The 12,679-nt window shown below is 54.4% G+C and overlaps 1 protein-coding gene across 1 annotated transcript; it reads right to left on the minus strand.

Moving 5' to 3' along the window:
- Positions 1-254: 254 nt before the first annotated feature.
- Positions 255-1,139, minus strand: GCG54_00009651 (uncharacterized protein; the record flags this gene model as incomplete). Its single annotated transcript, XM_045409591.1, has 1 exon — positions 255-1,139. The coding sequence occupies one exon, from the start codon at positions 1,137-1,139 to the stop codon at positions 255-257; it is 885 nt and encodes a 294-aa protein (XP_045262115.1).
- Positions 1,140-12,679: the final 11,540 nt, after the last annotated feature.

Raw genomic sequence — 12,679 nt, forward strand, 5'->3', positions numbered from 1 at the left:
TAGCCGATATCCCATGAAGAGACGATATAATGAAATAAGAGAAATGTACGGAAAGCGAGGTGTAGTTCCTGAGTTGAAAGAAGGTCCGTCTTGTATGCCTTCCCTAGGCGCATCCTTTACTTCGTGAATCATGTTGAACAAGCAGTGACAGGGACTGAGTCGAAGGTTCGTGGCTTATTAGAGCGAATAGCCGAAGGGTCGAAACTGGCCAACGCCAGATATGACCACTCCCAAAAATCCAAGGCAGCAACCACTTAAACGCCCTCCTGGCAAGCTACCGCCATGGCGAGGGCATCCAGCCCACTACTGGGGGTTCTAGTTGCAGTAGGGCGGCTGAGAAGAGGCAGGTTCAGGCCGCACATGTCCCAGGCGCCATTAGCACCAGGGGAAGGCAAAGGAGCTTGGCCAGGAGGATATCCATATGACTCAGCGTCCCACATGGGTTGGTCGCGGGAGGAACGACTGCCGACGACATTTCTGGAGGACGAGGACGAAGAGCGACGACCGGAAGCCGAAAGGGCACCGAGTGATGAGCGCGCGGCAGCCTTCGCCGCCGAAGCCGAAGAGCGCGATTTGTCCTTGTAGTGAGTTTCCAGATGTTGCTTCATGTTGTCCGCCCTAGTGAATTTCTTTGAACAGCCGTGAAAAGTGCATTGAACCGCCTTCTCAGCCGTGTGGATCTTGGAATGCCTGGAGGCGTGCCCGGAAGTGGTAAACGTCTTCTCACAGCCGTGGGAATCGCGATAGCGACACGGGTACCTCTTGCCCGGACGTTCAGGCATCGGCGACGTCGCTGAGCTTTCGTCCTCATATGAGTTTGCGCGGCTGTTGTTGGCGTAAGCAGGACGCTTTTCGAACTCGTCGTACATTGCTTGGCCAGAAGCGAAGGCACTGGCTCGCGCGAGGTCGTAAGAGGTCGGCGTCAGAGGGGACATGGGGTCGCTGCTGGCGTTCGAGTCGTACGAGTCTGACCGGAGAAGCTCTGGGGTATGGGGCGACGAAGAGTTGCTGCGCGGTGCAGGGTGGAAAGGCTGTGAGATGATGTGGTTCGCAGTGCGATAGCTTAGGCGCTGAGGGGCACTTGACGGCTCGTCGTTGAGAAGGGAGACCTGGCGGCCGGTTGCGTCTCGAACATGCATTTTTGATCAGTTTGTGATCATACACCGGTGGGAAAGGGATGTTGTTGTTGTTGTTGTTGTTGTTGTTGGTTTGGCGTCGTGCTGGAACAATATCCGCTGTTTGCGGGAGAGGCGACGGTGATGTTCAAGACGGTGGTATTCGCCAACAATAGTCGGATCAATGAGTTGACGATGGGATATTTGTCCTGGATGGCAGTTGACAGCTGAGTATAGGCTGGGTGGATCTGGTAGATATTTTGAGCGATGTTGAGGACGTGGACTAGCGGACGCAGGGCGATATGGGAAATGAGGCGCAGGCTGAGTATTATACCAAGCAGCAGTTCCTTTAGAGAGGAAGCTCGGAAGGTCAGCGGGTTGGGGGGTGGGCCGAAGCGAGGTGTCTGGCACAGCGTTCAAGGGCCGCTCGGCATGGATGGGATGCAAGGTAAAGGTATGGGTAGAATAGAAGGTAGGCGTGGTGGATGGAAAAGGGTGGTGGGTAATGGATTGGGAGTTGTTTTGGAGGGGGGGGATTTGGGGCATGGGCATGGGAAAGGAGAATTGCGCACCTTTGGTCGCTCCGGGAAGCCGCCAAAGGTACGTGGGCTAAGGTACCCGACCTGAGATGCACTCGTAGCTGTCCAAGGTTCGACGCCATTAAGGTACTTTGAACCTTGATACGGTGAAAAAAAGGTGCAAAGGCAAGGATGACAGGGATTGGGGAACACTGGGACCACTGGAAGGAGGGTCCGGCCAAGGCGTCTCTTCTGCAAAGCGCCCCCTGGGCCCCGCTGACCCCTCCCCTACCCACATTTCCACACCACGACCTCACTCTCACTTCACTCTCACGACACTGTGGGCGACATCCTGCTTCTTAATCGCACCCCTGGTTCCAACACCCATCCCCTGCAGGGTAGCTCCCCGACTTCTCGCGACGGGCGGCTACGTACCCCGGGGTGGGGGAGAGTTGGCTTGGGGCCTGGACTTGGAGCACTAGTACTTCAGATATTATCTTATTATTATTATTATTATTATTATTATTTTGGTAGAAGATAAACCATTTTTTTTTAATCCCCTTATCCCCCCTTCGTTTGAGGCCTTGCTTCGTTCACAGCATGGAGAAAGAGAACAGAGGCATGTACGCACGAGCGAAACCTCGCCGCACATCAGCACTATTCTAGATTTCTTGATACAATCAATTCATGTGGCACAGGACACACAGAGAAAAAAGCGGGTGGGGGAAGAGAGCCGCGGAATGAGAGCGTGGACTAAAACCTAGAATATGATACTTGGGGGGGCGTTTGAGAGGCTCCCAAGTTCTCTCGCTCCTGGTATCCGTAATCCGTTTTGTGTCTCAACTCGTCCCCCGTCTTCTGGGTTTCCTTGGGTACCACAGTAGCCAGCTCATCGCGATCTGTGTGTTCCAAGGCCAAGCAAGGTCCGATTGCCCTTCGGTACGTATCCATCTCCGTCTTTACAACCTCACCCGAGCTAGCTAGCTACCTACCTCCCGTTGGGTATTGCACGCAGCCTGGCAACACTAACACCGCTCCCGGGTTCCGCCCAGTCCTGTTGCTGCGTGCCTGGCTCCCCTGGTCGTTCTATTCAGTTCTGGCCCGGTCCTTCGTCGATTTCGATGTTGGATTTGCGCGTCCATCTGCCTACTTTCTTGCTTTCTTGTCAGCTTTACTTGCATGGTTGATGGCCGTCACTTCCTTCTTTTGGCCATATCTCCACCACTCTGAAGCGGTCGGAAACCCTATGTCTTCTTCCTGCGAGCGTCATACTGCGTAGGAGCTGAAGCTCCGAAATCAAGCCACCCGTGCCACGCGACCACATCGCGACTCAAACATTGTCATCAAACATTGTCACCTCGCTGGCTGGCTCCCTTTCGTTCTGACGGCCCCCCGGTGTTAGCATTTCTGCCAGATGCCAACTCCCAGCCTCACAGCCCTCAACCTCATCTGTCTGCCTAGACTTCAATATCGGCTTTCGTAGGCACAGATAAACAGCCATGCCCGTTCAAAGTTGCATTGTCATGCTTCAGCTTGGCTTTGCAGCTACCGAGCATATCACTGGGCCCTGAATCCAGCCCTCTTCGACGCTATTTCTAGGGTCTCTGCGAACGCTTCCCGAGTGCTTGGGACAATCTTGACAGCCCCCAAAGAGATCTTCCATAGCGCATGCCGCACTTGTCGCATCAGCGGCAGAGGCAAGCCGAAATCTAACCGGTGTGTATCCCTCAAGCTTTGGGCGTTGTTTCCTATCGATCGACCCGCACATTGTCGGCCTTGGGAGAGGCAGGTGTTGCGCGTCCGGCTGTCTGTATCGAGGGAACAGACATAGATCGCGATCATACAAGGAGAGGGTGGGGCCCNGAAGGGGGGGGCCCCCCCCCCCCCCCCCCCCCCCAAAAAAAAAAGGCACATCCGGCGCGCGCCCATCTGACTCGGCCGTAGTGTGTACTATTACTGTCTGAACAAGAAAGACCCTGCACGAGCCCAAGGGCCCCTGGGTGACGTCAGTGGCCGGTCAGGGCTGTGACAATGGCAGAAGTTCCGACTAAGCTGTCTTGAAGCAAGCATGCCAGGCAGGGCAGCGCCGATTGTGGTGATGCGGGACATGGGACGGCTCTCTCAAATGAGACACGTCGCCCACTACGGGTCGCCTGCGTTTGTGCCCAAACCGCTACGGGTGATCCTCGGGTATAATGCCAACAATGTGTAGAGGGTGTGTTTCCGTTGCTATTGTAGATTGTGCCTTGCGCAAACTCAAAGATCGCGCAAAAGGGCCTTGGGAAAATATTTAAGGTAGGTAGGTGTAGTGTAGATATGTGTAAGGTAGGAAAAGACTGATGGTACCTACGGTACCTAGGTAAGGTAAGACTCAACCCGCAACCCGGGTTGAGCGAGGCAGTCGCAGGGTACCTGACCTGCCCGCAGCCAATTCAGGTTCCCTATCCGTACCCGGTGAGATGAAAAGTACAGTGGAGAAGGAGGGTCAAAGGTGCCTTGCTTTGACACACACCCCTTGCTGGTCCAGCCCCTCACCCCCATCCCTACTCACGCCCTGCAGGGCGCCACAGCGCCATCGTCCTTACGCAGTAGGTTCTGAGAGGGAAATTTTCCTCCTGCGAATGTCGTCATAGGCGGGGCGCCTAGTTCACGCGCTACGGGGCTGTCTGAGTATCAGTCTCCGCCCGGCACGGCTAGCAACGTTAACAAATTCAGCTCACCTCAGCTCAACTCAAACCAGCTCAGCAACCGGCGTCAACTCCGACGCCTAGCGAGTTTGTTTTGCTGTCGCATCTTCCTTGGGTTGCGAGAGTCGTTTCAACGAACGGATCGCATGGCCGTGATTGTGTCTGCGCTTTGAATTTGCAGCCGTACCGAGCCATACCGAGCCCTCCGCAACTCCATGCCTTGAGAACTTTAACGTCACCGTAAAGCTTAACAACAACTGAGAGAGCATACACCCAAGAATTGTGCTACAGTACCATCCGCCCGCTGGACTCAAGAGAAGACGAAGACTGAAAGTGTCTTTCGCAACTATTGCGGCCGCTCCTACCCAGTTGTACGCCCGGCACCATATGTGCCCCGGCGCAAACCGCAGCGAGATGTGAGCGGCGGCGGCGTGGAATGCAAGGCGGGGGAGTCCGTAGTGTTGGTATACCGTCTCTTTGGATTATGCTGTTGTCATCGGATCGGAGATTTCCTCCACCCCCCTTTGCTTCAATTAACCAGGAATTGGCACGAGCATGCTATTATACTACCTCATAGCTCGCTTCTGTAACTGAGGGATTGTTTACGGATAGACTGGCTAGCTGTCAAATGGGCTGGGCTATCCAGCACTTCGGCGTTGGCTCCTGTATCCGGACCACTGGGCGGCGGTGAGAAACAAGGCCCAGGTCTTGATATCGGACTCGCATGGATGCTTCCTTGTACACATGGCGAGCAAGCATAGGCAAGCTGGTCGGAGATGTTTGCTTACTGTCACTGAGGGACAAGCAGAAGGACGAAGGGGCGATGAAGAAGACCCTGGGAAGCGCGCCAGTGTTTAACAACGACCGCCAAAAACGGGCCAGAGCTATGGGGTAACAGGGCGAAAAAAGAATGATGCGAGTCGACGACACCAAGGCAGGGAACCGAACGGAAAGACTCCCGACGTGGTGGAGAATGGGTCATTCTGTGGCGTCAAAGGGTCATCCAGCAGGCTTTGCATGCTCACTCGCCATTCCGAGAAGAGGAATAATCGTCCGCGATCGAGATCTCTCTCTGTGGCTTGTGCTCGCTGTGCTCCTCTGATTATGGGTCGACAAAGGCACTACGGGGGTCTAAGGCATGTCAGTCTCTTTTGGGCAGTACATGGGACCCTGCCGTCGCAAGTGTCATCTGTGATTGGCCGACACTGTGAAACCATCGAGATGGATGGCACGTGTTTTGCTTACCTGGCGCGGTTAGTCCATGACGGGGTCCGTTTGGGTGATGCTAACTCCCCTCCCGTCCGTCTCGTCAGGCCCGAACAAAAAAAAAAAAAAAACCACCGAAAAGCTGAGAGGGTTCGTTCAGTATGGCGGAAGGTCTGCTAATGGGCCTGGCATGCCTGGCCGTTATGAAGACGGTAGCAATTTTGCATCGGGTTCAATTTCCCGTGCAAGAGCGACCGGCCCTAAGAGATGGAATGCCATCTCCCAAGGCAATCCAGGGCGAGTAAGAGGGACAATGGGCAGTAGACCATTGATTGGCATGAAGTCGACAAGGAATATCAGTCGACCTCTAAAGTCAATCTCATCGCCCAATTATGTCCGCTCTGGTGACCGTCCGCATTGCTCCAGGCAAGCAACCTTCTCTTTCGCCGTCACAAATCCGCGTATGGTCGCATGGTATTCTTCACAAATGCATATCCAACCATTCGTCCATCTCAAAACTCTGTCACAAACCTTGGCCTCACTAGTCCTTTCCCCCACCACCAATTTTCGTCTTGTCCGGACTTTGGTACATAAGTCGGCACATACATGACAAAGACGCATCATGTCGGTCTGCTTATACATGGCATAGTGGCGATGCTGCAAGGCGAGCGTGAGCGTCATGGACGACGACTGTCGCCCTCATTGCCAATGATGCGCGTGTTTGGCCGCCGTGTGCCACGTTGTTGGGGTGATTCAGCACGATGAGTTGGGGTCCCAGAAGGACATGACGGTTGGTGACCAGTGTTTCCGAGAACCCAATGATGCCTCCTTATCCGAGTCCCTCCGATTATGGACCACGCGCGAGTAAGTCGTCGTGGTCAGAGTGAGGAGGACGAGCAAGCGCGGTGCAGCATCGAGTCGAGCCGCGTTGTTGCTGTTCGTCAGAATTCCATCATTTAGACAAGGAACGGGAGTGAGGGATGCATGGCCTCGTTTACGGAGCTTTCTCCGGGCGAAATGGCTGTATCTTTACGGCGTACGGATACATACTGTACGATATCAGTGTGGCGGCACCCTCGCACGCGGTTTGGTGTGGTGCGATGCACGTTCCACGACCTGGGAACGGCTGCTTTATCCGTCAGGCAATTACCAAGTAGGTAACGAGCTCACTGGAAGCACGAGCAAAGTTGGAAAGTCCTTGAGTGACGGGGACCCTGGAAGCAGGTCCCTGAGTGCGGGCAGTCGCGTTTTCGGGGTCCATAATTGCTTGTACACTAAGGTAGGTAGGTACCTTAGGTAGGTACCTCACCGTATCTTACCTGCCTTACCTTATACCTAAGGTAACCGTACGGATACCGTATGCAGCTACCTGCCTACCTGTGCTAGCTTTCCACTTCGCATTCTCGGCCAGCCTATCGGTCGGGTGTACTATGCAGTAAAGTGAGGCATCCTCGACGCCACGAACCAGTGGCACCAGTGAACGAACTGATGGGACGTGGACCGAAACCCCCTTCGGCACAATCAACGTCAGGCGGCTGAGTTGGCACCCATTTCCAGGCGAGCGAGGCTGCACCAGAACCCTTCGCGCAGCTTGTGCGTATCAAGTGCTGTCCCCAGCTTCACTCCTTGATGCGTATTCAAGTGCTTGGTACATGGCCGGCATAGCTCGCATTGCGACGGAATGGCGAAATGAGGCCGATGGCGACTGTGGTGATTCTCTAGCTCCTTGTCCGGGTGCCTATCACATACTCCATCAGGTACCTAATTTAAGTTGCCTTACCTAAGACAGCGTACCCGACTGTCTGTCTGAGTCTGACAGGGACCTTGAGGCTTGAGGCTTGAGGCTTGAGAGTGTGGAGGGGCAGCTCCAGAGCTCTAGCTTATTCGGACTTTTGTTGGTCGGGCGCACGAATACTCGATGACTCTAATAAACCCCAACGGCATCTCACCACCTCATGCCTCGGGGAGAGGGCAGGCGCGGGCATCCTAGGGTAATAGTCTATTCGCTAGTCCTTCGATATTTTTTCTCACTTCGCTTTTCGCTTTTCTCTCCCCTTGTCTGGCTGCGGCGACATAAGCAAAGCGCGTCGCAGAGTCGAAGGGTCCTGTGGCCGGTGTCCTCACCAGCCTACGTTGAGATCTCACAATTGGCAGTGAATCGACGTCGTTTGCTGCACCCACTCCCCCAAGATGGAGTGGCTAAGTCATACTCCACCCCGTGATTTCGCTGGTGTTGGCGTTAGTTTGGCGCGTGTACCGTGCTGGAGTTGGGCTGGGCTGTTCCCCCAGTCCCGTCCCGAATACCCCCAAATGGGACAGCCATGGTGAGCCCGTATGAAGAACGTCTATCACATCTGCCTTGGTTATTGTGCACACGCCCCTGTCGAACCCCCCCCCTCTCTTCCGCTTGGAGCTGTGTACTACCATGGTAGCCGACCCTTCTCCTCCATTTTCTTTTTCTGCCCGCCCGCCTGCCGTCCCCTTGATCCCCTCCCAGCTTGTGCTCCAGAAATGTACTTACCCCAAGGGTACTGACGGTTCTCCACCGGCTCCTGCGAAGGCGGAGAGGCCCACCACCATGTGGGAGCAGCAGGTACTCGTTCCTCATCGCCGATTCCTATGGTGCATCGTTGATTTCCTCGATTTCCAGGGTCCTAGCTCTACCTACCTTAGTATAGCCAGTACCGTTCAATCAAATCAGACACGGAACACACCCCGATTCCGTTTCCCGTCAATCATGCGCCGGCGTCCAGCGCTTTTGTTTCTCAGACCAGAATCTCCATCCCTCGCCTGGGAATCCCATTGCTTTGCTTTTTGCTTCCGTTTTGTGTCCAATTACCGATCCCTTCCTCACCTCACCTTTCCTTTGGTTGTTGCCTGCCGCCCCCCCTCCCCCCGCCCTTACTGCCACCGTTATCCCAGTCGTCACTGGCCGTCGGCATCCTTGTTCTCATGCCATTTTCAGTTTCCTCCCAATGACCCCTCTACTACACAAAAGCGATCCAGGGACATCCATCCTTACGTCCAGAACTACGTACGACTGAATACTTGGTAAGTACGCAGCAGCCTCACCGAGGAGTAAGTGCCCCTCATGTCCTGATGCAGGCGTGCTTCTGTCTCCTCTGGCATTCTTCATCAGCTCACCACTGACACCACCACCGGCGCCGCTCAAGGAACCTCGAGTTTTATTCCCGCCCGTCCGCCCGGCCTTCTGTTTCTTCCCAGCCGCTCATACTGAGGGCATCTGCGTCGCATTTTGCAGTACGAGACCTGTGCTGAACTGATTCCCCTTGGCGTCCAGCACACTCCCCACCCCCATTTCAACTTTCCCATTCTTCACCTTTTGGCACATCCGTACCAAACCCCTCACACTCCCTCTCTTTCTCTTTCCCCACTCCATCAGATCGACGATCACGACCCTTACGGTAGGCAGGGTATCCAAGCTTCGACGTTGTTGTCAGGCTCAGCCAGCCCACATCTGCACAATACCTACTCAGACCCTGAAAACAACGTCACACTAGCCGCAGAATATTCCGCCTGATCACTGATCGCTGATCACCGATCACGATTGACAGGTACACAGCACGCAGCAAGCACTCGTCTTCCCGGAGTGATTAGTCCGGCTGCTGCCCTCACTCCGCAGTTCAGCTAGACACTGGTCACTGCGGTAGCCTTCGTTCTTCTTGTCTTTCTCTTGTTGTTGCAACCAGTCGACTTTGCCGATCGGTTGACAGCATAAATCAAGGAAATTCGACCATCTTATCTTTGATTTCGCACTTTGATTACACGTCGAAGCTTCTCGCTCGCCGACCACAACACAATCAACTGTTTGCGATGGATATGCTTCACGCTGTGCTCAGGTGTTTCTCGTTGCCGCCGCCGAGGTAAACACCTTAAATCTACTATGCGATTACTGTCGTCCCGTTTCCTCCGCTCTCATCCCCGTTTTCCGTTGGCCGCTCCACGTCCCTCGCTTGGAGCGGGCCCTTGGCCCGAGGCCTGGCTGTGTGGCCCGGCTTGCTCGCGCTCGCTGACGTAGTTGCGCAATTCTGAGTGCATCTGGTCCCCGAAAAGAACAATGTGAAGGAAGGAAGAAAGAAAGAAAGCAAAAAAAGGGGGGNGGGGGGGGGGAAGAAAAAAAGAGGGCGGCAAAGAGGGGCTCTCGCTCAGTAATTCTGACAGGCATCTTCACACGTACCGAAGCAACGACCTCCGGGCCGCAACTGAGGTATTTACGCAGACAAGTTGAGCGGCACAATACATAAGTCTCCAAGAGGTGAACGGATATCGCGGCTTGGCAAGGCCTGGACGAGTCCGCAACCGAGTCTTCCCCACATGCAAGCTGCGAAGCGGCTTCATCTCCTCGTTGAAAGAACATCGCTGAAATCATGCGACTCAATAGACTCAGCAAGAGCCAAGAGCCGGCCGTCACTCAAAATTTGAAACCGGCAGGTTAAAATACAGTCGTCTAAGGCCCATTGTTGAGGGTTTCGACCTGCCGTTCGTATCTCCCAGCTCAATTCCGCCCGTCATCTCAGCAGGTAGTCTTGTTCTTCTATCCTATTTGCTCGGCTTGCTTTTTTCCTCATCTCCCTGCCACGTGTTGGCTCTTTCCCCCTCTTTTGCACAGAAGCCAATTGTCGACAGACCTGCAACGCCGTTGCAAAACGGCCAAAATCAGTTGCTCCCGGCCGCCCTATAGTCTGTTCATCTTGCTCAGCGACAGGATTGCCTGAGCCGGCACAAAGCAGTGTACATCGAAGTACTGCGCGTCTTTTGCTGTGTAGCACAGCAGAAGGCTACACCCCAGTTGCCTCAGCAGGGGCAGCCTACGAATGCGGATATCGCAGTATGACTAGGCATGTACAATATCCAACATCATCCTCACGTCATTGGCTTTATCATCCCGACGTCTTCCCCCGTATCTGAGGACAGGTAGGGCACGGACATACTCCACCAAAGTGGTGTGTCTGCTGACTGTGCCCCAAAGTCCGCGCTCTCTCCCCGCTCGGAATCAATCATGATAGCCGGCACCTTGCGACGTGAAGCGCACTGCTCAACCTCAACTCAACTGATCAATTATTGTGTCAAAGACAGTACACCTCTGAACATATTCTTTATCATACGCCTTCCACCCTTGTCCCGTCCCGTGGCGCATAAAACCAAGTGCTCGGCGCGTGTATGCGATTCTTGCGCTAGGTCTCTCTGTTCCTAAATGACCCCTCCCGTGCCTGCTCAACGGGCAAAGTACGGATACCTGCATCGGTATCGAGTCCGATAGCATTCAACCAACGAGAGCCTATTGCTTTACCCAACCCCCCGGAGGCAAGGAAGGCCGCTTGTCCTCGCCTCCGCTACGTGCCCTGCTTTTTGGACGAGGTCCCCTGCCCACCGCTGTGGTTACCCTTGTGTCCCCTGAAGTATCTGAGGTCAGTCCTCCGAGTCTTCCTTTCCAGGCTCCACTAATAACAGGGACATTCCCTGCGAGTATCAGGACGATCTTTTGGTCCCTGAAGTTCTGGACCTTCTGTCGACATGGGTGCAAGTTGCAGCCACAAAGTCAAATCTCGGAGCTGCCATAAAGCGAGCTGCGAAAGCATGGCATTTTGGTGTCTGCCGCTGCAAAAGAAGACGTCCATGTTGTCTAAGGAAGGCCCTGAGCCACAGCATGAAGGAGCAGCGCTTGTTGATCATGGTGCTTCTTTCGTTCAGGGCTTTGGGCGCCCCGATTGCATGCTTCAGGGTCTCGGCAGAAACCCCTCCCCTTTTCTCCTTTTCTTTTTTTTTGGGGGGGGTTTTTTTTTTCGGCCGCTGCCTGCTTCCATTTCTTCTCGGCGAGGCGGGGATAATCCACTTGATGACCCAAGGTATTCCCACTCATCCTTTCACCCTCGTCGGCCCCCCCCTGTCCGTCCTGCATGTGCCCCCTCGTGCCCAGGGAATACAATCCCGTACTTCGCACCCCAAACGTCATCGTGCCATAAGGATGCGGTCCGGCCCCGCTGCTCGTTCGACCGCGGAGGGAAATCGCCGAAACCCCTACTGAAGCTGGCCCGTCGACGGGAGGACGAATCTCATCTGAAGGATCGCCGCTTCCCCGGGCACAAGGCCACTGCCGTAGAGAGACAGAGGCAGAGACTCGTTGGTCGAATGTGAGCCAAAGCGCAGTCTAGAAGCAACCGCGGGAGTACCCAGTATCAAGCAAATAAACATGTAGATCCTATGCAGGTGTCTCGCGTACATGACTTGTCTAGACAAACTCTGGGTGTTACAACCTCGATCTAACGGATTGCGGCCGCTCGGAATCCAGTCCGGTGCACCCAAGGCCAATCGAATACGACAGGACAAAAAAAAAAAGAGTCGCAGCCGGACAAAGCTATAAGTGAAGGGCTTGAGAGTCCTGTTTCATGGCTACCCCGGATCTGTGATGCTCGCAAGGACGACGGTTCGGCGCCGTCGCAACGCGTGGGCTTGAGCTGGCGACCAGTGCGCTGGTGACGGGGCTAGCTGTCCTGTTTCTTCTTCTTTCCCCTTCGCGCCTGACTTTTGCATGTTCCATGGGTTTGCCCTTTTCACTTCGGCCATGCTGCCTTCACAGACCCCTTTGCAAAATTTAAACATCGTCTCGTGCGCAATTGCCTTCGGACGCTTGCTGGGAACGCAATGTCCCCCCTCTTCCAGATGGAGGGCAACAAGCTTCTCCGCATACCGAAATAGCTAAACCCTCGGTGAACAGTAGCCAGGATGGTATCCTCATCCCCATCACAGAAAATTGGCTGTATACGTAGAGAACTGGACCAACAAAATAAGCAAGCAATTGCAAACTTCCCCTCACATTGGCCCCAACCATAAGAGGAATAGACCAAGGGCTAATCAACGCCACCATGGCCCTCGGTCTAGTTAAACTTTCAACCTGCCGACGGTTCCCAAGTCTCTCTTATTTCCCTGCTACAGAGGGGCGAGCGTCAACGCTTTTTGGGGTGATAAGGTGATGACCTCCAAGAAGATGGGACAAAAACGATTCACTCGTGGGCCAGAATGGCATGACCGCACGGAAGCATATACATCACAAGAAGACAACAAGTAGCTACGTACATGACAGCTTACTGATGCAGCACAGGCAGCCTAGAAAACGTTTGACTAGCCTTTGCCG

The sequence above is a fragment of the Colletotrichum gloeosporioides genome, assembly GCF_011800055.1.
Source record: "Colletotrichum gloeosporioides strain Lc1 chromosome Unknown consensus_57, whole genome shotgun sequence".
Lineage (NCBI taxonomy): Eukaryota > Fungi > Ascomycota > Sordariomycetes > Glomerellales > Glomerellaceae > Colletotrichum > Colletotrichum gloeosporioides.